Source organism: Eulemur rufifrons, chromosome 29, assembly GCF_041146395.1.
Source record: "Eulemur rufifrons isolate Redbay chromosome 29, OSU_ERuf_1, whole genome shotgun sequence".
In the NCBI taxonomy this organism is placed as follows: Eukaryota; Metazoa; Chordata; class Mammalia; order Primates; family Lemuridae; genus Eulemur; species Eulemur rufifrons.
In genome coordinates this window covers 90,807,532-90,831,795 of record NC_091011.1, presented here as the reverse complement: position 1 = coordinate 90,831,795, position 24,264 = coordinate 90,807,532, and the positions used below count along the sequence as shown (strand labels likewise).

General features: G+C 38.0%; 2 protein-coding genes across 2 annotated transcripts; both read right to left on the bottom strand.

The window, feature by feature from the left end:
* Positions 1-10,540: 10,540 nt before the first annotated feature.
* Positions 10,541-11,473, bottom strand: OR2A25 (olfactory receptor family 2 subfamily A member 25). The gene has a single exon (XM_069462243.1). The coding sequence runs from the start codon at positions 11,471-11,473 to the stop codon at positions 10,541-10,543; it is 933 nt and encodes a 310-aa protein (XP_069318344.1).
* A 10,467-nt stretch (positions 11,474-21,940) lies between these two features.
* Positions 21,941-22,873, bottom strand: LOC138377296 (olfactory receptor 2A5). The gene has a single exon (XM_069462124.1). It carries the CDS (start codon positions 22,871-22,873, stop codon positions 21,941-21,943), a length of 933 nt encoding a protein of 310 aa, XP_069318225.1.
* Between the last annotated feature and the right edge of the window lie 1,391 nt (positions 22,874-24,264).

Here is a 24,264-nt window from a genome sequence, read left to right as displayed (position 1 = left end):
GCTCCTGTGGCAGAGAAAGACAAATCCTCATCTAGGACAGAAAGGTCAGAGGTGCGAATCAATCACATTTTTCCCCTGTGTTGTCCTGATAGAGACACAATCAAGGTCATTTGACTAAAAATAGAAATGGATCGTAAATCAGGTTGAAATTACTGTGACATCTACCGAATTGTGAAGGAGATCACAAGCAACGTTCTGAATCTGCACAGGTCAAAGAAAGTGACCTTTGTCAGGCAGAGAAGTACATTTGAATGCGTTTTAATTTTCCTGTCTCTGACATAGCTTTTGTTTATTTCAAGTTAAAAACCAAAAGAAAGACATAGGAATCTGGAAAGACTCAATTTCTTTCTAAAGGTAGTCTTTGGATGAGACATAGGAGACCTCTCAGCAGTGAGGTAGGGGTCAGTGCTCCAAGAGGAAGGGCAGCTGGCTCAGTGCCAGGTCAGTGGCCAGCAAAGCCGGTCTGGGTCTGTGATGGCCCCTGGGAGTGTAACCCTGAACCGGCTCTGGGCTCTCATCTGTGGCGTGTGCATCTCTGCGCTCCTCCTGCACCCTGGCCCGGCAGCCACAAAGGCAAGTCTTTAGCTTCCTTTTACCAAATGCTTAGAATTGTTTGGCTAATCAAAGTTCATAATTTAGCAATCTAGAATTATAGTTTTATATGTGATTTTTAAAAATAAATTCCTGAACAAAGCAGTAGTTTAGAATAAATTATTTCTAAAAGACAGGAATAAAAAGGGGGGAAATAGAATTCTTAGTGAAACAAGCTTTTCCATCAGATGTGCACTACATCCAAACCATATGGAACACCTGTGTTTATTGTATTTTTTAATGGTTTCCTACAACTCTGTAATGGTGGCTATTTACACACACAAATTTTTCCTCAGCTCATTTTTATGGAATGTAGAAAAATATGGTATAAGGTGAAAACAATTTTTCCCTTTTAATTATTGGCATGGTTTTTGCCTTTTGGAGTTCACAGTTCACAAAGTCAGATTTTACTGTTTCTCTGGGAAAAAGTCTGGGCAGATACAATACAGACACAAATACCTGAAAGGAAGATTTCTCTAAGTGTCCACTCCAGCCGCACATTAAAGAAAGATCTTCCATGGACAGAATGAGGGAAAAAGCTTCAGAGATACTTTCTCTGTTCTTCTATAAAATGACAAAATTAGCAGTGGCTGAAAAATAAAAGCCATGATTCCTGAATAAGCATTAAATAAACGTGGTTAGCAATGTCACTAAGACCACCATTCCGACCTTGGTTCTGAATGGTGAACATTACAAAGGTGAGTCACTTATCCTGAGTGTTACTATTTTCTTCTGTAAAATAGTGACAACAGCTATACAAATGGCTGATGTGAAGAATAAGCAGCATTAGGGTACCTGCTAATGGTTTCATAAATATTAACGTACTAATAGTATTATGGAGACCACAAAATTGAGGGAAGAACCTAAATAATTAGGATAGTAAATACAACACAATCATTGCAGTTTTGCAAACACTTTCACATTTATTTTGCACTTCTTTTTGGCTGTTTTTAAATTTAAAGATGCATTTTGCTTTCAGTTCCATTGTTCTTGTATTTCAATTTTTTATATTAAGTTTAAAATAGAACTCAAGGAGATAGAGGAATCATTTAAAGCAACCTCTATCCTATATTGAAGAAGAAAATACAGGTTTTAAAACTCCATGTGATATTCTGCCATGACCAATATGCCAAAGAGAGAGAGAGAATGAATCTTATGGAAGGAAAAATGGGACATATTTAGGATATTTAACATTGACCCAAAGTAAATGTTTCCATTGATACTTTTGTCAGAATGGGAGCCATGGAGCCATCACAGATGGGGTTCTGGGACAGCATGAATATGTTGAATATTTGCATTTATTCAGTAATTACTTACCATCTCAGTAGTTACTTTGACATTCAGCTTGATCCTAATGGATAACATCATTTAAAAAAATAAGCAATGATTTTAGAGTCTTACTGCCTGGGTTTAAATCCTGACTTTGCTGTATCCTAAATTTGTGACCTCTTTATGCCTCTTTGTGCCTCAGTTCTCCCATCTGCAAGATGGGGTGGGTAATAGACCCTACCTTATGGGATAGTTGTAAGGATTAAATGAGTTAACTCTCAGACGGCACTTAAGAAGTGCTTAAAGGTTATTATTGAAGATTTGAGACCCATAATTGGAGAGTAACCTCTGGACCCAATAATCACAGGAAATATGTCATATGTTTAACAGTTCCTTTGCTAAAATAAGGAAAAAAAGAGAATATTTTCCCCACAGGCACTGAGCTTCCATGTGAGGGGTTGGTATCTTCCTCCCGAATAACTGAGAAGTGGGTCTTACTTGGCCAGACAGTGCGTCAGGGATCTGAAGAGCAGGCAGTTAGCAGCACAGAAGGAAGATCAGTGTCAGGGTAAGCAAACTACGTAATTCCTCTGTTTTCATTGTTTTCTTATTTGTAAAAAGAGGCACCTGAGCTACGTAGTCCCTGAAGTTCTCTGTAGCCGTTTGGCCGGACCATAGCCTGTAGGGATGGTTACCTGATCCTCTTCTCCACCAGAGTCATGACAAAGCCAAGAGCTGGCACCTGAGGATGAGAGGTGTGGATGGACAGGCCAAGAGGGTCAGAGGAGCCGTGGCCACACCACGGGATGGGTTGTGGTCCCTAGAGCTCCACTCGGCACCCCAGCTATGAACACAGGCTTAGGGACAGGAGGAGCCTACACAAGGAAGGCATTTAGTCACAAATACCTAGAGTTGGTGATGTCATTCACTTCTCATTCACTTTTCCCACCTCCAAATCCCTTCTCAGGGCTTACAAACCACTTTTACTCACGGTTAATCTGTGGGCATTTCTTTGAACATAGCCTTGGGCTTAGAGGAAACCTCAACAAAAGGAAGAAAAAATATATGAACTGGGATCGATTCTCCTCATTGAGAAGTGAAGCCCCCTCCTGAACCTTATGATAGACTTACTTGTGTAAGTTGGGGCTTTTTCTATCAGATTTTGACTACAATTCACTCCCCACAGACAAAAATAATAATTCAGGGGACAGAACTGTGTGGCAATACAACTAATCACATTCCCCCCAGAGAGAAAGAATGTGCTACTGTCTTATCAGTAGTTCAACCAATGAATGCATCTCCCACATGATTTGTTTTCTTCTTTCTGCATTCCCATGGGATGTGTTGTGTGTGTTTTCGTGGGATTGGATGGGGACTGGATTTCTGTTAAAGAGGCAAGACTTTGGCACAGAAAATTAAAAAATCAAGATCAGGCCATAAATTAATTTCTTTCAACACTAACTTACTTTATCAGTCTTAAAATTGTTCGACCCTCCAATTGCTGCTGGTTCACTGCAGAGGAGAGGCTATGTTTTCTTGATCCCTCATAGTTGGAGGTCCCATGGACCCTGTTAAGGCATATCTCAGAAATATAGGTTTCTCCCAATGGAGAAAACGTTATTGCAACATACTCCAGATTTCTCCTTTACAAATATTTTTGACTTGGCAGTTCAGATGTACCTCATCTTCTTCCTCACATTTCTTCAGTGTGCCCTCTATCTCAAATATCTCTGGATTTCTCAGCCACAGTTTTATTTCCTCATCCTGGGTTAGGGCCTACACGTAAAATAAGCATACTTCTCCCTTTCTTTCTAGCTCCTTTCTTTCTACACTAAGTGATAATGTCTGATGATTATAAAATCTTTCCAGTTCTTGCTCTCTGTGTCTGCTTTTAGTCTGGCTCTCCATAGAGTCATAGTTCTTAAACTAGGATGGAAAGAGCACTTCAAAATAATAGTGCTAAATTTAATAATATATTGTGGAGGACAGTAAAATAGATATTCAAGAGGAGACTAACTGGGGCTATTTCTCTTTTAAAATTATCTGCGTGGACAATAGAGTCTCCCTCCACTTACCTCCTTATTCTCCAACACACACTCTCCACTTCATTCAACTACTACTCCCCAGTAGCTCTGCTCTTGAAATTCTTATTCCTTATTTCAAGTCCATTTTATTCTTGTTTTACCCACTTGACTTCATACCAAGTACCAATGCTTCAAAGCACTCATGGAGCCTCTTCAACTATCTTAACCCAAATTGGTCTCCCTTCTGTGACAGATCAAAGTACTTACAATAGAGTGCTTCAGGGTTTTGCTTAAATAATCTTTCAGTATTTTTTAAATCTTTCATATGAGGCTATTGCAGAAAAATAAATATGAGTCATCAATACCTGGGTAGATCTAAGAATAATATTTTGGTACATATCTATTCAGCTTGGCATAATTAACCCAATTTTATTTCCTCTGTTAAGGAAAATATAAGGATTTTTTATTTCAAAATATTATAGGGGTACAAATATTTTTGGTTACATGGATCACTTTTGTAATGCTTGAGTCAAGGCTGTAAGTGTGCCCAGCACCCAGATAGTGTTCATTGTACCCATTAGGTGGATTTTTGCCCCCCCCCTTTTATTTCCCCTGCTTGATTTCCACTAAGTTTTACATTTCTTTGTGCACATGTGTGCTTAGCAGTTAGTGCCAATTTTATAGCGAGCATATGTGGTGCTTGTTTTTCCATTCTTGAGGTACTTCACTTAGGATAATAGTATCCAGTTCCATCCAAATTGATGCAGAAGACATTAATCCATCCTTTTTATGACTAAGTAGTATTCCATGCTGTACATATACCACATTCTGTTAATCCACTCATGAATTGATGGTAACTTGGGTTGATTCCACATCTTTGCAATTGTGAATTGTTCCAGGTGTCTTTTTGATAAATTGACTTCTTTTCTTTGTGTAAATACCCAGTAATGGGATTGCTGGATTGAATTCATTTGGAACCAGAAAAGAACCTGAATAGCCAAAGCAATCTTAAGCAAAAAGAACAAATCTGGAGGTGTCACATTACCAGACTTCAAACTATACTACAGGGCTATAGTAACCAAAACAGCATGGTATTGGCACAAAAATAGACACACAGACCAATGGAATAGAACAGAGAACCCATTCACATACAGCTAACTGATCTTTGACAAAGCAGACAACAATATACACTGGGGAAAAGAAGCCCTATTCAATAAATGGTGCTAGGAATATTCGATAGCCACATGCAGAAGAATGAAACAGAATCCATATCTCTCACCACTCACAAAACTTAATTCAAGATGGATGAAAGACTTAAATGTAAGGTATGAAACAATAAGAATTCTAGAAGAAAATGTTGGAAAAACTCTTCTAGATATTGGCCTAGGCAAAGAATTTATGACTAAGAACCCAATGGCAATTACAGCAACAGCAAAAATAAATAAGTGAGACTTGATTAAATCAAAAAGCTTCTGCACAGCCAGGGAAATAATCAACAGAGTAAACAGAAAATCTACAGAATGGGAGAAAATATTTGCAAGCTATATATCCAATAAAGGGCTAATAACCAGAATCTACAAAGAACTCAAGCAAATAAGCAAGAAAAAAACAAATGACCCCATTAAAAAGTTGACAAAAAAACATTAACAGAAGTTTTTCAAAAGAAGATAGACAAGTGGCCAATAAACATATGAAAAAAATGCTCAACATCGCTAATCATCAAGGAAATTCAAATTAAACCACAATGAGATTTCACTTTACCCCAGTTACAATGGCTTTTATTAAAACGTTCAAAAACAATAGATGCTGGCATGAATGCAGAGAGAAAGGAACACTTATACACTGTTGGTGGGACTGCAAATTAGTACAACCTCTATGGAAACCAGTATGGAGACTCCTCAAAGACATTTAACATAATCAACTGTGGATATAAAATCATGTGTCATGATTTGTCTATTTTTGCTTCTCATCTTTGTAAATGTTAGACTTAAAACATTTCCTGTGAGAAGTCTTAGACTTCTTATGAGTGTTATATTCACATTAATTAACAGTTTATATTTTAGCTAGAATAAATATTACAAAGCATGTATGGCTCCACCATTGGTGATAGACCTTTATCAAATGAGAGTCTATTTTGAAACTGAAGTATTTGTGGACTGTATCAATTACTAAACCTACGGTTGGAGTTAAACATACTTTTAACATTTTGCCATCTCTGAGAGAGAAATACCACCTTCACAGGGCTTGAGTCCTTTCTATTTTTCCTTTTTTTAAAATTTAAAGTCCATTTACTACATAGAATTTCAATGGGTTATTGAAGTAGATAAAATAATATAAATAATGATATAGAATTTGAAATTTTAAGAGCTGTTTTCACCATCTCTTCTGTTATTTGTCATCTTATTAACCTTATAAAGCTATTGTAGGATGTGCTCCATCAAAACAAGGAAGTAAACCAAGAGAGAAGATGGCCTTATGAATGAACTAGGAAGTCCAACTGAGGATAAAGGCATATAGAATTGGTAGCCAATTGGCAACCAGTCCAGATAGAAGGGGAATGGAAGACTCTTGATGGATGTCTGCAAGGAAAACCTGGAATGAATATATTATCTGAGGGGGTAGAGGTGGTAGAAAGACTTAGCAATTAGCACAAAGAATCCAAGCAGAGGGGGAAAAAGGGGGTGATTGCTACCTACTTCCTGCCTAGGGAGACAGGTGAGAGATAAATCTTGGCTTAATAAAGAGTTTTCTAACTCATTGCCACTGCTGATGTGCTGTCGATGAATGGGCTTTAAGGGGGTGTTGCCTTTCTTTCTTACAGGTGTGCTCTCCTCCAGCAATTTTCTTCCCATGATTGGGGAGTACCACATTGAGAGTATAACATTGTGCTGCACTTTGTTTAGGAGTTGAAGAGTTGGTGCAGGCCACCAGTATCTTCCTTAATCAAATATTCTTTATACACCAGTAATGTGTCAGACACAGTTTAGGTTATATGCTCAAGAGATACAGCTAGTAAAAGAAGACAAGATCTGCATCTCTCTTGCTCACATTCTAGTAGTAAATAGAAGAGCTGTACTCACATTACCATCTTTGTCTTTAAAAATCTCAACACTTCTTTACCATGCTGTTTCTCTTCTTTTAGGAGAGAAAAGTAGCCTTTGTTTTTTATAAGAAGGACAAAAGCTCAATATATACAAAATAAAGCAATTTTGAAAAGCACCTTGAAAAAAATTATTCCAGGTTACAGCACCCAGAAATAATCATTATGATTGATAGCTCAATATCCCAGGTATTTCTTCATTAATGTGTACAGATACAAGGCTAATAGGGTACACATATAAACAATTTAACAAAAATGAATTCCACAATATCTTATCAAAGTATTTTGACTTTTTTTGTAAAAAGAACATTTGCCCAATATGAAAATAAATTAGACAATACAGAAAAATACAACCATGTCACTTACACATTTAATTAATTGAATCCCACATTCTCTGTGAGCTTAGAGAAATATAAGGCTAGATAATTATAAATATTTTGACAAAAATGATTTCATATCCCTCATGCTATTTTGAAGTAAATATATTTTTAATGTAGCAGAGAGAAGAGTATCTACTATGAAACTAAAATACTTAGTCTAATTCAGAATCTTTTTTAAAAAAATTGAGATTAAGTTATTAAAAGAACCCCTTGATGTAAAAATATTTTCTTATTATATTTAAAGACTGTAGCCATTATGTTTTAAATATCATGCCTTATCTTGAGCAAGTATCAGTTGGGTCCCTAAAATTGAAGGAAAAGTAAATTTGTACACTTAAACGTCCTTCTTCTTTTCAAGATTTAAGCAGGCTGGCTTCAGAATTCAAACTGTTGGACAGATAAGCCAGTTGTGAGTGCTATAGCCATTGCCTACTTCCTTGCTGATCCTATATTGATTTTCTAAAGGCACCAGGAAGTCACGTTATCAGAGAAAGTGGTCCTTACTCTGAGCCACAGAGAGTAAAACCATGATTGGCCCAACCCAAGCATTCAATTTCATCTCTGTCAGTGAGTGGTTTAGGGACTTCCATTTGACTCAGTCTTAGCCAATGGAATACAAGCAAAAACCTACTGCAAGAGAGTCCTTCTGGAAAATATTTTTCTTTCTGATAACAAGGGAAAATACAAAAAAACAATTTTCTTTGTAAACCCTCCACATCTAGAAGTCCCCCAAGCACCTGTCATCTGTTCCAATCCTCAGGACAGAAAGGGTACCTGGGACTCATTGTCCATTGAACCTGCTTCAGAAGCAGTGATTCAGATGCAACCTTTCCCTGTCTCTGAGTTTTCCTCTACATTCAAGGGCAATTTGAAGAAAATACCAGAAATAGCATTTTCTTTTGTATGAATCATTATTTATACACTGATTAGTGGTTTACAGGAGAAAAGCAAGGCAGAAGGCTGGCAGAAATCTTCAGGTTTAGGAAAAATAAGGAAAAAAACACCTTCATGTAGATCCCTTCCTGTCACCGTGCGGGGTCTCCAAGTGACATCTGATACCTACGGTGTCAAAACATAACATTTGTTTCAGACTCCCCTTAGTCCCGCCTCCTTCTGGTCACACTTACAGGAAGTGGCTCATAGTGATAGATGTCCCTGGCTCACGGTATCAAACTGAAAGAGGCATAAGAGCCATATCTATATTCCTGCTGCTGCTTTTTACAGCATGAAGGTGAAGCTCAAGGTATTATATGATTTTTCCTGTGAATCATCTTTCTTCTTCTACTGAGAATCATCTGCTTCTACTACATCCTAGAAATATCCTCCAGCCAGCAAAGTGAGGCACATTAGGGCTCCTTTTCTTTGTTTCCCTGGAGGCATATGCTAATAAATGCCAGGGAGAGGTCCCATAGACATTTGATAAGGATTTTGTTTTCTGGGTGCAATGAAGCCTTCTGTACAGGTGGCGGATAAGCTTCTCCTGATGGATGTTCCAAACTTACTCTCCAGGGATGGTCGTCCTCATCCTAGGGAAACCCTTTATCAGATCCTAGAGTGCAAGAACTTGACTACGTTGTCACTTAATAAATTTGAGAGAAAGGTTCTGGCTGGTGGAAATACAGTGAAATGCCCTTACCATAAAAGCAATTTCTCTGATTCACATGTACCTGACAACATACATAGTGAAAACATTTGCTTTTTAAAAATAAACAAAGTTAAATACATTCTTGCTCTCTTTACATTTAATTAAAGTAACTTTTGAGAAGCAGTTTAAAAAATAATGCCTTGTTCTTACATTTTAAAAATGCAAAAGGAAAACAGAATCTTATCAGTGTTTGTAACATAATAATGAAATGATCTCATCTGTTTGGATTTTGTTTAAGAAATTTTTGCTACTCTAAGATTTGTATTGTGGGAAGTTTGTTTTTATCTTTCATATTTAGATCTAAAACCAACCTGAAATTTATTTTCGTGCACTGTGTGTGGCAGGGCCGTATTTTAGTGTTCATCGAGATGGATAGCTAGCTGAGCCGGCATTATTTTATTTATTGAAAACACCAAGGCTACCTTTGTCTCAGATCAAGTGTGTGATGTGTTTCTGGATTTTTAGTTAACCACACTGTGTCATTGGTATATTTGTTTTTCCTAGTTCCACCGCCACATTTACTGAGTTACTATGGCTTTACAGTAAGGCTTGGTAGTCAATAAAGTCCTTCTACTCCCCCTGGACTCCACAAACAGAGAAAAAGGGATAGAAAAATCTCCCATCTGCCTATTATATTTATTAGCATGGCATTTGCTGAGGGTTTCTAATTGTTGTGAGTTGCATCACAGTTTATATTTTCAATTCTCTGTCACTTAAATTCATGGTTCATGCACTTCCTAATCTAAGTTGATTATGCCTTGGAAAACATCACTATCATGGGAATACATCCAAATATTTTAGATGTAGACCTGTTTTTAAAGGAGATGACACTTGCTGAATCAAAAATACTTAAATAACAACTATGTTATCAACCTCTTCTAATTCCTATATCTTAAATACTCTACAAATACTTGTCTTTTCTCTATAAAATTTTGCCTGCAAGTCCTGCTTACAGGACAAAATGATACAAATTTATTTCCTCTTATTCAGAACATTTCACATAACAACATTAAAAGTGTGTACACAGCTAGTATATATATATTTTCAGCCAAGCGTGGTGGCTCATGCCTGTAATCCTAGCACTTTGGGAGGCCGAGACAGGAGGATTGCATGAGACCACGAGTTTGTGACCAGTCTGAGGAACATAGCAAGACCTCATCTTTACAAAAATTACAAAAGTTAGCTGGGCATGGTGGCTCACACCTATAGTTCCAGCTTCTCAGGAGGCTGAGGCAGGAGGATCACTTGAGCCCAGAAGTTTGAGGCTGCAGTGAGCTATGATGATGCTACTGCACTGTAGCCCCCACAAAAGTAAGACTCTGTCTCAAAATAAAAAATGATATTTTCATGAATTGTGTAGCACCAACCTTCAATCCTAGGGAGAGAAAAGCAGAATGGGCTTTCACGGGAGGTAGTCACAGGAAGATTTCAAGAAGATGGAAAGGATGCCCTAGGTATCCTCTGTAGGTATTGGATCAGATGACTTCTCAGATCCCATTAAACCCAGTTATTTTATTATTTTGTAAGGCTTTCATGAAGTTCCCTCCTTTTCAAGCATCCTCATCAGAGCACCTTTGACTTCTTTGTTCCTCAGACTATAGATCAGGGGGTTGAGCATGGGATTGAATAGGCTGTGAAACAGTAGGAGATATTTCTTCTGCTCCTCGGGGTTCCCATATCGGGGCCCAACATACATGATAATGGCTGTGCCATAAAAGAGTCCAACCACACAGAGGTGGGAGGAGCAGGTGGAGAAGGCTTTCTGGCGCCCCTGCCCTGACTGGATCTTTAGGATGGCACAGAGAATATGAATGTAAGATATCACAATTGAAGAGAAGGGTCCCACCAGCACGGATACTGCCCCAGCCAAGACCATGACCTCATTAATGTGGGTATCTGCACAAGCAAGTTTGAGAACAGCTATAATTTCACAGAAAAAGTGATTAACTTTCTGAGGTCCGCAGAAGGGCAATGGTAGGAGTAACACTAGATGTACAAGGGCCAACAAGACTCCTAAAATCCAGGAAGTCACCACCAGAATGATGCAGACTCTCCAGGTCATGATGGCAGAATATCGGAGGGGGTGGCAGATGGCCACATACCGGTCATAGGACATCACCACCAGGAGAAGACATTCTGTATGTGCCAAACTCAAAAAGAGAAAGGTCTGCGTCAAGCAGCCAGTGAAGGAGATGGGCTTGGCTGGGTCCAGGAGGTTCACCAGCATCTGGGGCACCGTGCTGCAGGCATACGCCATGTCGACAATGGCCAGGTGTGAGAGGAAGAAGTACATGGGGCTGTGCAGTCTGGAGTCCAGGGAGATGAATCCCAGGATGACCCCATTCCCCAGCAGGGTGAGGACATAGAACAGGGAGAAGAGCCCAAAGAGAAGCATCTGAATCCGTGGGCCAAGTGGAAATCCCAGGAGAAGGAACTCTGTGATGGAAGTCTGATTTTCCCCCATTTCCCTGTGAAAGAGACAGTGGAGCTCACTCAGTCTGAATGTCTGAGGCAAGGGTTTAAACACAGTGCAACTGTGTGTGTCATTGTTTCAGTGTTTCCTAAGGAAACACCTTCGATGATATTTTGACATCTTAGTCACTTACTAAGAAAACTATGCATAACAAATGAAGCAGAAGGAAATCTCGTCACCTATGATAAATACAATGCTAGTAGTATATTACAGTATTCAGTAAATCTTATTTTTTTTCCAAACCAACTTTCACCCCAGTTGCAAACATGTTAATACTTAAATTGCCTTGAAAAGTGGACACTTTCCTCAGTTTGTGATGATTGTATCAGATGTTCACTGTGTGTATGTCTGCACGGCAGTGTACATATATCCATATGTGTGAATGTGTGCTGGTATCTATATATCTACATAAGAGGATGGGAGGAAGGATGAGGAGCATGTCAATGATCCTTCTGTCAGATTTTCTCAGAAATGTGTGCCTTTAATATGTAAATTAGACTGGTGATCTTTACTGATACCATAATCTTGAATCAAGTTGAGAGAACAGCAGCTTACCACAACGTTGGATTTAAACAGAGACCTTTGTCTTTTGACTTTTGTACCCACAGATGGTCCACTGTTCATGTTGTTTCATAATCAGAATGTAGTTACCTGTTACCTACCCTTCTTATACTCTCCATATACATTTATATCCTATATTTGTATATATATATATATTTTCTACCTATCTATACTTGGAAATTTCCAAAATTTTTGGTACGCCCTACAGTAAGAAATGTCTGCATGGTACATACACACATGAGTGTATATATACTTGAATCTTTACTTGGTGTAATACACTTGTTATTTTCTGTTTTATTCCAGTTTAGTCTACTGTTTTTCATTAATAAAAATGCTAGTTGAATGATTTTATGGTGGGATCATAGCCTGCAATTTAAAAAATACTGATCTATATCCATGGCTGGAGTCAACACTTTATAGACTCATGTTCATAGAATCTTTAATATATCTGCATAGATTTTTAACTATCATGGAAAAATAAATATTATTTATAGTGAATCTTTAGTTTTTTGTGGCTTATTAAGTGTTTTAAAATCCTTCCACAACAGAGTGGGTATTCTGAGGTTTAAATTATGGTAACTTCTAAACCGTTGCTTCTGCTTTTTTGCCTGCCTGACTCTATAGCCTTCTTCAGTCCACAATCCATTTAAATTTCTCTAAAATAAGAATCTCAGAAAAATTCATAGTTGAGTTCCTATCAATGAATTCTCCATTCAAGTTTTCTGAAAAGTTGACATTTGAAAGGTTTCATAAGCAAAAGTTTGTAAACTTTTGCCTTGCTTCAAAGGAAGAATCAGAATTCAAAGTGGAAATTATTGGAAGGTAATACTATCTTAGCCCAAGAAATAACTTTGTAACAATTGAAATCACCTCCTTGAAATTTGATTGTTTTATTAGGACCACATTTTGTGCCAGTGAGTGAGTTAAGTCATAGATTGAGTAATCATCTACTCAAGATGGGATTCTTATGTCATGTGAGAAGTGAAACTAGAAGAATGTTGAGGTCCCTTCCAACTATAGGACTCAGTGGTCCTAAATGCATGAAAAAGTGTTACTCATTTTCACTTGAACTTTCTTGCAATATTTGGGGCCAATCAAGAGACCAATGCTGTTTCTAAAATTTCATATGATAAGGCACACAACAAGGTACAAGGACCCAGGGTGTCACCTTATCTTTCTCCTTTTTCAAGTAGCTAAAACACAAAATATAAAATTCACAGGTATTAACTAAACATATACTGTGTCTTGCTACATGTCTCAGGTGAGGGTATATAAGACAGTTCTTGTTTGCTGGCACATTCAACCTGCTTGGATTGGTAAGATTGTTAAAAGGACTCACAAATATTATAATTCTCATGTCTAAACTCAGAAAAAGGAATTTTACATTCAAAAATAAAGGCTTCAGGACACTCTTCTTATATAACATAAACTTATTTTGTAGCTGATTAGGTCCAGTATTTTATGAACTCACTACTTAATTTAATGAGGCAATAGAAACTTTTACAAGTAAATCTCTCAAACAGCTATTTTACCTTACAGTTTAAACAAGACCTTCAACACCAAATGCATCAAAGTAAATTATCCATATTAGGTGTATGGATTAAATAGAAAACATTTAAATTATTCTAGTAGCTAAGTCTGTAACAGCAGAAACTTGGCATTAACAGATAAGAATTATCTGCATTTTGAATTGTGATTTTTAATTACAGTTCATTTAAAATTGTATAATGAATAAAGACTGAATAATATAAGAAACTTACCGCAGACTTACAACTAAAAACAAGAAGACAAGCTGGATATGAGTTGAATAAAACTTGACTAATTAGTAAAATGCTTCTATAAATTAGTGTTGAAACTCTTTCCTTCCAAGAAGTTCCTTGGAAGAAAAAGTGCACCAATGAAGACTAGATTTTTCTCAGAAGAGATAGTTTTATTTTCTGCTTAGCTCAACCACCTCTCAATATGCTCTGAAATTTTAGCATAGAGGGAGGAACAAAGGTTCCTCATGTACACTGCCAGCTGCTACCTTCCAGGGAAAGGGTTTTTTCTCTGTACTTGTCTCTGTATATTCACAAAAAAACAATGATGTTGATGATTTCTCACTCTTTATAGGATCCATGATCAGAAGTTTAAAAAGCAGTATAATGATTTCTAGGACCCCTTCATGTCTTATAGTTTCCCCTTGGATTTATTAAGGTTTCAAGAACTCCAAAATTTCTGCACCTACTAGCCCTTCAAATAGAGTAACTGGTATTTAGGGCAGGTGGAACCCATATATTATTCCCATCCTCTCTAGTGCTGGCTGAGTTTTATGTGATATCTGACCTGAACATGTATCGTGTGTGTGTGTATTTTCATCCAGGCTCCTCAAGGAATATAATTCACAAAGTAGGACCAGGTAGAAAGATCTATGGAAGCTTTGGAGAACATGTTAAGGAGTCAGGAGAGAGGATAAGGCATCCCAACAGGAGTCATTAAACCCTATTTGTAGGATTTAACTGAAGCACAAACAAAGAAGTGAAATTCTCACCAGGAAACAATCTCTATTCTTTAATTTCTAGTGATTTGGAGCCCAAGGGAGGAGAATGAGCAAGATCCCTCTAGGTCTGTGACTACGATTATTTCTCTTTCTCCTGAAATAAAAATGAACCAACCCTGTTGCATAATTTCAGGGAATGCAGCTGAGACAACCTGATGGTGCCTTTGTGGTTTAAATTCCTCTTTTATTCCTTTATCTAAATCCATTCTCATGCTCAAATATAAAGGAGGCAGACTGTAATTTCCTAAATTAAAGTCATTTTAGTTTTCATACCAACCAATTAAGATAGTAACAGACCAATTATTTTCTACCCTGGGAGAGCTCACCTGTGGTAGGTCTGAAGTGGGCTTTTCCCCATCAGGCCAGTCTAGAAAGAGGCTTGCCGGTGACTGGAGTGCAGATCGTGACCTCAGGTACTAGAACGATGCTGCTCTCTCATACTGATGTACGAGGATATCCGGTGCCTAGAGATGAACAGTCACTACTGCCTAGTAATGTGTTCACAGTCCACTATGTTAAACATATGAACTCACTGATTACATTTCTTCTTTTTCTATTTCTAATTTGACCACCATAAAATGCTTGTTTGCCTCATATTTTTTTCTTTTTCATTTATTTTTATTTATTTATTTATTTTTATTTCAGCATATTATGGGAGTACAAATGTTTAGGTTACATATATAGCCTTTGCCCCACCCAAGTCAGAACTTCAAACGTGTCCATCCCCTACACGGTGCGCACTGTACCCAGTAGGTGTATATATACCCACCCTCTCCCCTCCCCTCCCCCCTGCCCGACACCCAATGAATGTTACTACTATATGTGTGCATATGTGTTGATCAGTTAATACCAATTTGGTGATGAGTATATGTGGCCCTTTTTTTGCCTTAATTCTGTTTTACCTTAAAATGATATGTTTTGTTTGATATTAACAATTCTGTATTTGGTATACTAATACTTAAGATGTTTTCATTTGTGTTCATTTTTTAGATTAAGTCAATAAATGACTTTTCTTCTACTGTCCTTTTCTAGTTTTTTTCTGAATGGTATGCTAGCTTTATAAAACAAACTATAAGAGATAGCTCTTTTTGTATTCTCAAAAATTTTCATATAATATGAAAATTAGCTCTGCCTTGATGGTTGGTAAAATTTGCCTTTAAAACCATATGACTTGGTGGTATTTGGTTATAGAAAAATTCTCTGTTTTCACTTTTTTTTTTTATCCAACTATATCCATCAATAATTGCTCTATTGAACACCTAAGGAAGATAATTTTCATTTAGGCTTTGTCTTTTTCTTGTATGATAATTTAACTGAGTGTGAAATTGTACAATAACAGTTTTCATCATTTTGAGTATTCTCTTCTGGCATCTGTGTTGCTGGGAGGAAGTCTGCTATTACTTTGTTATTCTTTTGTAGCTATTTTTTTTCTCTGAAGTGTATATTATTTTTCTGTACTTTCATTATAATGTCTAGACATGAATTTATTTTTATTCATGGGCTTCATATTCAGAGTACTCTTTTGTTTTGAGTATTCATGTGTTCCTCAATCAGGAAAAAAAAATCAACAATAATCTGCTATCCCATTTTCTCCTTTATTCTTATATTCCTGTAAGATAAATGGATATTTTATCTCAATCTATTAATATCTTCTATATTCCTATGTGGGTTTTATTCTACTCTCTTAAAAAAATGGTCTCTGTTGCATTTCAGGTAAATTATGCACTTCCCTCTTCCATTTCACCAATTTTTTCCTCTAATGTGCTCAGTCTAGAAGTTATCTTGTTTGTTGATTTATTTTTCTTATTAATATTTCAGAAAATCCAGTCCTTATTTCAGGGGGTGTATGTTTTAATTTCTAAGATTTGTAATTATTATTTTTTAGGATTCACTTGTTATTTTATAACCCTTTTTCTTCTTGATCTTTTGGCCATCTAAAATAGTTGCCATGCCTTTAAAAAATCTGCTTATGTTTTTGAAACGTAAAACTATGAAGTACTTATCAGATTGTTCATTCTTGAAGGCACAAAATGGACATCATTAGAAGTGAATTTAGTCTAAGTTGTTGATATTTTGGGATGTTTTTCTTGGAAGCTTCTGAAAATAGATTCTAAGGTCATTTTATAGACCTAGTTTCTCTTTTTCTGTTTGTCTCTCTCTTTCTCTCTTTCTCCCTCTTCTTCTCTCACTTAGAGGATTAGGAGATTAGGAGCTGTCTTGGCCTGCCTCTTTGGGCTTCCTACCCATACATGGATCTTACATCAGCGATTTAGAACTATTTTCCTACAGTGATACTGAGTATATTGAAGATCCTAGCACTGAGAGAAGGTGGCTGGATTCCACATCTGGTTGCAGTCTGGTGCCTGGGTGCTCTCACGTCTTCAACCTGCAGTTCTCCTGAGGCTGTATGGGAGGCCACATATGACAGTGCACTTTTTGGCCTCCATTAGTAAGGAAATGGAGTCCCTCCTGCCCTCCTCCACATCCTATTTTCCAGGAAGGTGCCTGGCCTCAGTTTCCCGTTATCACATGAAGCACTTTAATATCTTTAGTTCCCAAGAGCAGAGCTCTTTCCACTCAGGCCAGCTTCCAGATCTCTCAGAGGTCAGCATTTATGTTTTGTTTCTGGTCCACAGAGATGTTTACCTTGTCTTGGAAGCTGGTTTTGTCTTTTTCATTTCCACTGCTACATATCTGAAGCAAAAGTTATTGAGCTACCATCCCTGGAGATCAGGCTAATATTTTAAAATGTGAAACCACATATACCTGGAAATAAAGTTGTGATGGTAGTGTGGGAATTAAGGCAAGAGAACCACAAATATGGAGCTTATACAACTGTTCTTTTATACTTGAATGTTTGCTTTTGATGACTGCTTAGAACAAGACAGGATTGGAAAGATTCTATTAGATTTACCATTAAAAATCTTTGAACAGTTATAAGTTTGTTTAAAATCAGCTTAAACTCCCCCACAGTAAAAAATAAAATAAAGACGCTTATTATGAAATCAAAATTTTTAAGATTGAAGAAACATTGGAAAGACTCTATTCCTAATGCCTGTTCAATGCATGCATTATTTCACTCAACCTCTGTCTCTACTTATAGTAGGCTACACACCAATCCATAAGACATCATTACTGGCTAACTTATAATGTTCAAAAATATTTTCTCATATTGATTTTAATTCTACCTTTCTATAAACCTACCTATTGATTCTAGTTTTTCCTTTTGATGAAAGCAATAAACAACCATTTTGCCTCTTACAGGATGCTCTGTGGGACATATCCCATTACTTTTCTGTCTCTTCCAGGCTAAACATTTACAGTCATTTCAAAAATTATTCATGTTCATTCATTTATTTGCTCATTTGTATATTTCTTTCTTTCCCTTTCTCTCTCTCTCTCTCTCTCTCTCTTCATTCTTTTAGAGGTGGAGTCTTGCTCTGTCACCCAGGCTGGAGTGTAGTAGTATGATCACAGCTCACTTCAACCTCAAACTCCTGGCCTCAAGGGACCCTCCTGCCTTAGCCTCCCAAGTAGTTGGGACTACAGGTGTACACCTCCACACCCAGCTACTTTTCTATTTTTTGGGGAGATGGGGTCTTCCTAGTTACTCAGGCTGGTCTCGAACTCCTGGGCTCAAGGGATCCTCCCACTTCAGCTTCCCAAGTAGCTGGGATTACAGGTATGAGCCATCATGTCCAGCCTCTGTATTTCTTTTCTAATCTCACTAGCATCCTGGCCAATAGTAAGGACAGGGAGACCAATACAAGAAGTAAACCACTATGAGTGCTGAAATTTCAGCCAGTTAACAAGGTATCACAATGGTGAGTTTGTGTCTCTACATATAGACCCTTAAATTTCCTAATGGAGTTATTGTAGGTACACAGTGAATGAGAATTCTTAGTGTGTGGGGGTAGGAGTGAATGTAACAAAGATAAGGACCAATAATTTTTGTATTTATTTCCTATCCTAGATGCTATCTCAAGAATACTTTTGGAATTGTAGCTCTGCATAGAATGTAAAACTTTATACAGGATTCTCCTCACAGTTTTGTCTCCAAGCAGGAACAATGAAAACCATTTCATACCCAGCCTCCTATGCACTGACCTTCAGCTTCCTTTGATAAGACCTTCCCCAATATTTCCAACCAAAGAAAAATAAAAACAAGCACAAAAACCTACAAACTCAAATGGCTGATTTTTTTGAGAAATTACCATTGTTCAGTAAATATTATAATAATTTATGAATCATTAACATGAAATTAGATTTTGTAGTTCTGTAGTTGTTTAATCATGAATTTTACCAGCAGTCTTACTATGTGATCATTTTCACTCTCATTATTCTTGTATCCTTCTCATTTTAAAAAATCCCATATACATATCCCTTATAGGAATTAAGATTCCTATAAATTATATCATTTAGCATCCATAAAACTCAGGATCCAGAAGGCTAAATTATTCTTAGAAGCAGAGCTATTTAGTCAGTTGTGGCACAACTGAAATATGAATCCAAGATAGCTTAAGCCTGTGCTAGGTTCTTTCTTTCTCCTAGTCCTATCAGCCTGGAGCACTGATAAGTAGCTCCATGGATCTGCATACGGGATATACAGGGGAGCTTCCTGGGAAAGCATTCATCACATCATAAAGGAAAAGAACACAGATGGTTAAATTTGATGATATAAAGAAGACCAGAATTACAGGTAAAATGGGATATGAGAACTGCATGGTGTCTCTCATTCAGATCGCCCCCTTTGGAGCAATGCCTGATGGCACCATGTGATTTTGCAGAAAAGCATGGAGAGGGAGTTGCTAGTAGGCAATGATTAGGCCACTAAGGCGAGGGTTTCTATTCTTACGAAGGGTGCCAATGAGCCCCCCAAGGATATGCTGGCCAGGGCATGCATTCTTTCTGGTGTCAAGGCTTGGGCTATGATAACATAAACTCTTTTTTTGTTCTAGATTCTGCTCCATTAGGTGGATGCTGAGCCTAACCCTTGTTGAGCTAAAATCTGTGATATTTGGGGAAGAAAGCTGATATGAAGCACTGTGGGTTTGCAATCAGTACAATCCATGTTTAACTTTCAACTCTGTCCTATTACTGGCTGTGTGGTATAGGACAAGTTACTAAATTACTCTGAAATTAGTTTCCTTATTTTTTAAATGGGGAAAATAATATCTAATTCATTGTGTTATTAGTGACAGATAAATAGGGTAACATTTGAGAAGCACTCAGTAGAATTTCCAGTGTAAAGTAACATGTCTTTCTTCTACTTGCCCTTAGCCCTTTGAAAACTAATTAATCTTGAAAGAATATATATAAAGAGGTCACAATGCCAAAATATAATCTGCTTATTAAAATACTAGAACTCAAATATTGAAATAATTAGTAGGAATAGCTCATATTCTCAGGTATTTTCTGCAATTTATTAAAATATGTATATAAATATTTCTATCAGATCTACCAGAGTACATTTCTTTATAATTCATCTACACTAGTCACCCTCTGCAGAAGCTATGTCTTTTTGGTCTATTCTTTCCCAAGTGTTTTTGAAATGACATGGAATGAATGCCATCCCAATTTTTCTAATGCACCCTAAGTGAAAAATTCTGAATCCAAATCTATGGTTTATGTTTTATGTGAGAGAAACTATTCTATATGTTTTCTTTTTCTTTTCCCTTTTAGGGTTTTAACCATAATATAAAGTCTACTTACTTTAGAGAATATAATAATTTTTCTAGCTATGGTTAGAAAGTTCTTTTTATATGAAAATATTGCCTGTGTTTTTTCTTTTCTCCCTTCAGAGTAGGACACAGAATAATTTCACAGTGCTCGATAGTTAAATTTAGAGCCAGTACTTATTTATTTATTCAAATTGTTCTCTTCAGGAGGGGCAGAGTAGGTTTATGGATCTCTGTGGGCTAGCAAAGTCTTCTCGCTGTGAAGATAAGAAGACTAAGATAATAACCAGAGACAAAATTTTTTCCCAGATGAACTGAGGGGTAGAATAGTTAGCAACTAGGCTTTTGAGAACTAAAAATAGTGTATTCAGAGAGAGGGTGGAAGGAAAAAGTTTCCCCTTTGCTGCTTTATTTCATGAAAGAAGAAAGACATAGAATGATAATGGTATATGAGAGAACTAGGGTGAAAAAAATAGATCTACAGAAGTCAGATAATATAATATCATCCTATGTCATACACTTGAATGGCGCACAATACCAGGGTAGAGAGGAAGAGGAGAGAATGCAAAAGACGCCATAGTCACTATGTTAAATCACGTTATCATACTGTGCTGATCACTTGGGTCCCAAACTCGTGTTAAAATAAAACAAATTACTATTCCATATCACTCTGACCACTTGAGTCCAGGAAAAGTGACTTATATCACCTGGAGTAGGTGCTCTTTGGAATTTTGTTGAGATTCCCCAAAGTCTTTATTGGATTTGCCATGTTACTGGTTCTGAGTGGCAGTCTGCAATGTTACAGCAAGCGATCAGTTTCCATAGATGCTTTCTTCCTTTGCAATATTTTCATACTCCTATAATATTTTACGTAATCACCAAAATGATGAATTGCCACCTATACCCAGCTTTGCAACCCAAATCCTGGAAAATGTAACTCTCCCTAATAACTTTCTCTCATATTTATTCTAAATGCAAATTCTTTCCAAACTCTTTCTAATTAAATGGTGCAGAATTAAATGAAAGGAAACAAAATCCTGATATTTCTCTGCCTTTCAAACTAAAAAAAAAGAAAATCATAAAATTAAACTTTGCTTTTTACAGAAATGGATGAGTTAAGCTCATTCAGACGAATTTCCAGTACTAATGTCAACAGCCTCAGGCTTGAAGTCCCAGATTAGGCACTGGCTCTACTCTTAGTCTTGTTATGATACATTCCCAGTAGGGGCTGCTTAGCCAAGGTCAGTATTTATTCTATTTTGTCAGAGATGCTCTTATAGCAGCATATATTATGGGATTTTATTAAAAAGCATAGACATAGGACAATAAAGGAGATGGAAATCGCAGAGGAATTTAAGAGGAAATTTGAGAGAACTAAGCTTCAAAGTCACAGAAGCCAGAGCCTAGGTTGTGGTGGGAACTGGCAGGAGGAGTCCGTGGCTCTGCTCACACGTGCTGCCCTTCAGCACGTGGCTCTTCTCTCTGTGGCCTGTGCCCTCTATGCCTTTCTGTGGATGCTTTGTGGTCTGCACAGTACCCCACGTTTAGAGACAGGATCTGACCAATATGTATTCCTCATATTAGAAATCTAAGAGGTAAGACTTTAAGGCATTTACATTGCCATTCCCACCAACCTCATAGAGAGAAAACCTTCCACCCTCAAGACTATCCCTGGCACCCTCACCTTGATCTGTGTTTCCACAACACTCTCTGTAGGGCACCCTTGACCTCTGTATTCCTTAGGCTGTAGATCAGGGGGTTCAACATGGGGTTGAAAAGGCTGTAAAACAGGGAAAGGACCTTCTGCTGCTCCTCAGGATGGCGGGATTTGGGGGCCATGTACATGACGATGGCGCTGCCAAAGAAGAGCCCAACCACGCAGAGGTGGGAGGAGCAGGTGGAGAAGGCCTTTCTGCGGCCCTCCCCTGACTGGATGCTCAGGATGGCCAGCAGGATGCGCGAGTAGGAGACCAGAACCAGGCAGAGGGGCCCCACCAGGATGAACACGGAAGCAGCAAAGATGACCACTTGGTTGAGCCTGGTGTCAGCACAGGCCAGCTTGAGGACAGACAGGATTTCACAGAAGAAGTGGTTGATTTCATGAGGCCCACAGAAGGGCAGCCTCAGGATGAGAACCACATGGACCAGGGCCAGCAGGGAGCCACATGCCCAGGAAGTGACAGCCAGGATAGTGCACACTCTCCAGCTCATGATGATGGAGTATTTCAGAGGGTGGCAGATGGCCACGTACCGATCATAGGACATCATTACCAAGATGAGACACTCGGTGTGAGCAAAAGCCATGTATAAAAAGGTCTGCATTATGCACGGGGCAAAGGAGATTGTTTTTTTCTTATCGAGAAGGTTTGTCAGCATCTTGGGGACATTGTTGGAAGCATATGAGATATCAACGATGGCCAGATGTGAGAGGAAGAAGTACATGGGAGTGTGGAGCTTGGAGTCCAGCCAGATGAGCCCCAGGATGACCCCGTTCCCCAGCAGGGTGAGGACATAGAACAGGGAGAAGAGCCCACAGAGAAGCATCTGCATCTTTGGGCTGAGTGGAAATCCCAGGAGAATGAATTCTGTGACCCATGTCTGATTTTCTGTCATGCTCTGGTGGCAGTGCCTGTAGTGGCCACTGCTGTGGCTGGGAGAGGTATGCTGAGGAGTAAATGCAGAAGTGGATTAGTCATTAAACAGAAAGAGAGGGTTAATGGTGTACCCGCACATTGACTCAGTCAGCAATCTTTTTCAGAATCTTTATGTCAAATCCTTCAATTCATAGTAAAGCAGAAAGAAAACTCAGTTCAGGTAACTAGTGTAAGTGAACACAGGGTATCATATACTATTTCCATTTCTACAGAATTTTATTTCACTTTGATGGTAAGACCCACATTTTCACTACCATAATGGCAGCCACACAGTAAACTTTTTCCCAGAATGATTAGCCATTTCATTTTTGAGAAAGGACTTATCCTTGTTCTCATGTATTTTTCACTTTCTAACTTATTTAGTTCCCATATTTTGTTCCTATTTTCTCTTCATCATTTTGTTTTCTCTTATTTTGTAACTTGTGCAAAGTACATTGCAATTAGCGGATGTTCAACAAACAATCTTAGAGGAATATATGCATGAATGAAAGGATGACATTTACAAAGGTAATTTCAAGTAGGACCATTTCCCTCTGTTTACTAGTTTTAGGACTTTAGCAAACGCAGCTTACATTTAGTATTTTACTTCCTGGTGCTACCCAGGAAAAATCTGGCTATTTCCTTTCTGGGCATGAGCAAAGAGTGACATCACTAATTTGGCCAGCATTCATGGAAGTGATTTCTGATATATGGTCAGGGCAAGCGGTTATTTATGTGAAGAGTCAACAGTATAATATTCCTGCTCCTGCCTTCATGCCACCCCCTTGCAGGGCTGCTTCCCTGGTTCTGAGTAGATGCTGTTTCTGGTACACTGCCCAATACAGTTGTTGAATGGAAGAATGGATGGATGGATGGACAGAAGGCATTATACTAGGAATAACATTGAAAGGGCATATTCTAGATTTTAATCCAGTCTTTCAAATCTTCTTTAATTTTCTTTGGCTGCCATTTCACCAATCATATGGCCAAGGGGGCTACAGATGGGAAAACCAGGATGTTCCATAAAAGTATGTGATGGATCATTCTCAATGTGTAGCTTATGACTCCACCTGTGCAAATGCTAACCCCATCTTAAGCCCAGAAAACTTCCTGACCATAAATTGACCTTGTAGCTCCCATTCAGTACACTGATTTCTGGAACATTTCCATCCTCCAGACTCCAGCTTCTTTAAACTACCACACTTCGCAAAAACACCCTTTACTCACTGTGGTAGCAGCCCTGCTCTTGTCTCAGAAATAGGGTTAGATTTAGAAGAAATTATGCCGAGGTTAAGGGAGCTTTTGCAGGTCAGATCTGAGGATCTTGCTCCCTCCAGCAGCCTCCTGAACTCCAGGTGCAGGAGTTGTCAC

Excerpts from the sequence above, each read along its gene's own strand:
- OR2A25 (XM_069462243.1), bottom strand. The coding sequence starts at position 11,473 with ATGGGGGAAAATCAGACTTCCATCACAGAGTTCCTTCTCCTGGGATTT.
- LOC138377296 (XM_069462124.1), bottom strand. The coding sequence starts at position 22,873 with ATGACAGAAAATCAGACATGGGTCACAGAATTCATTCTCCTGGGATTT.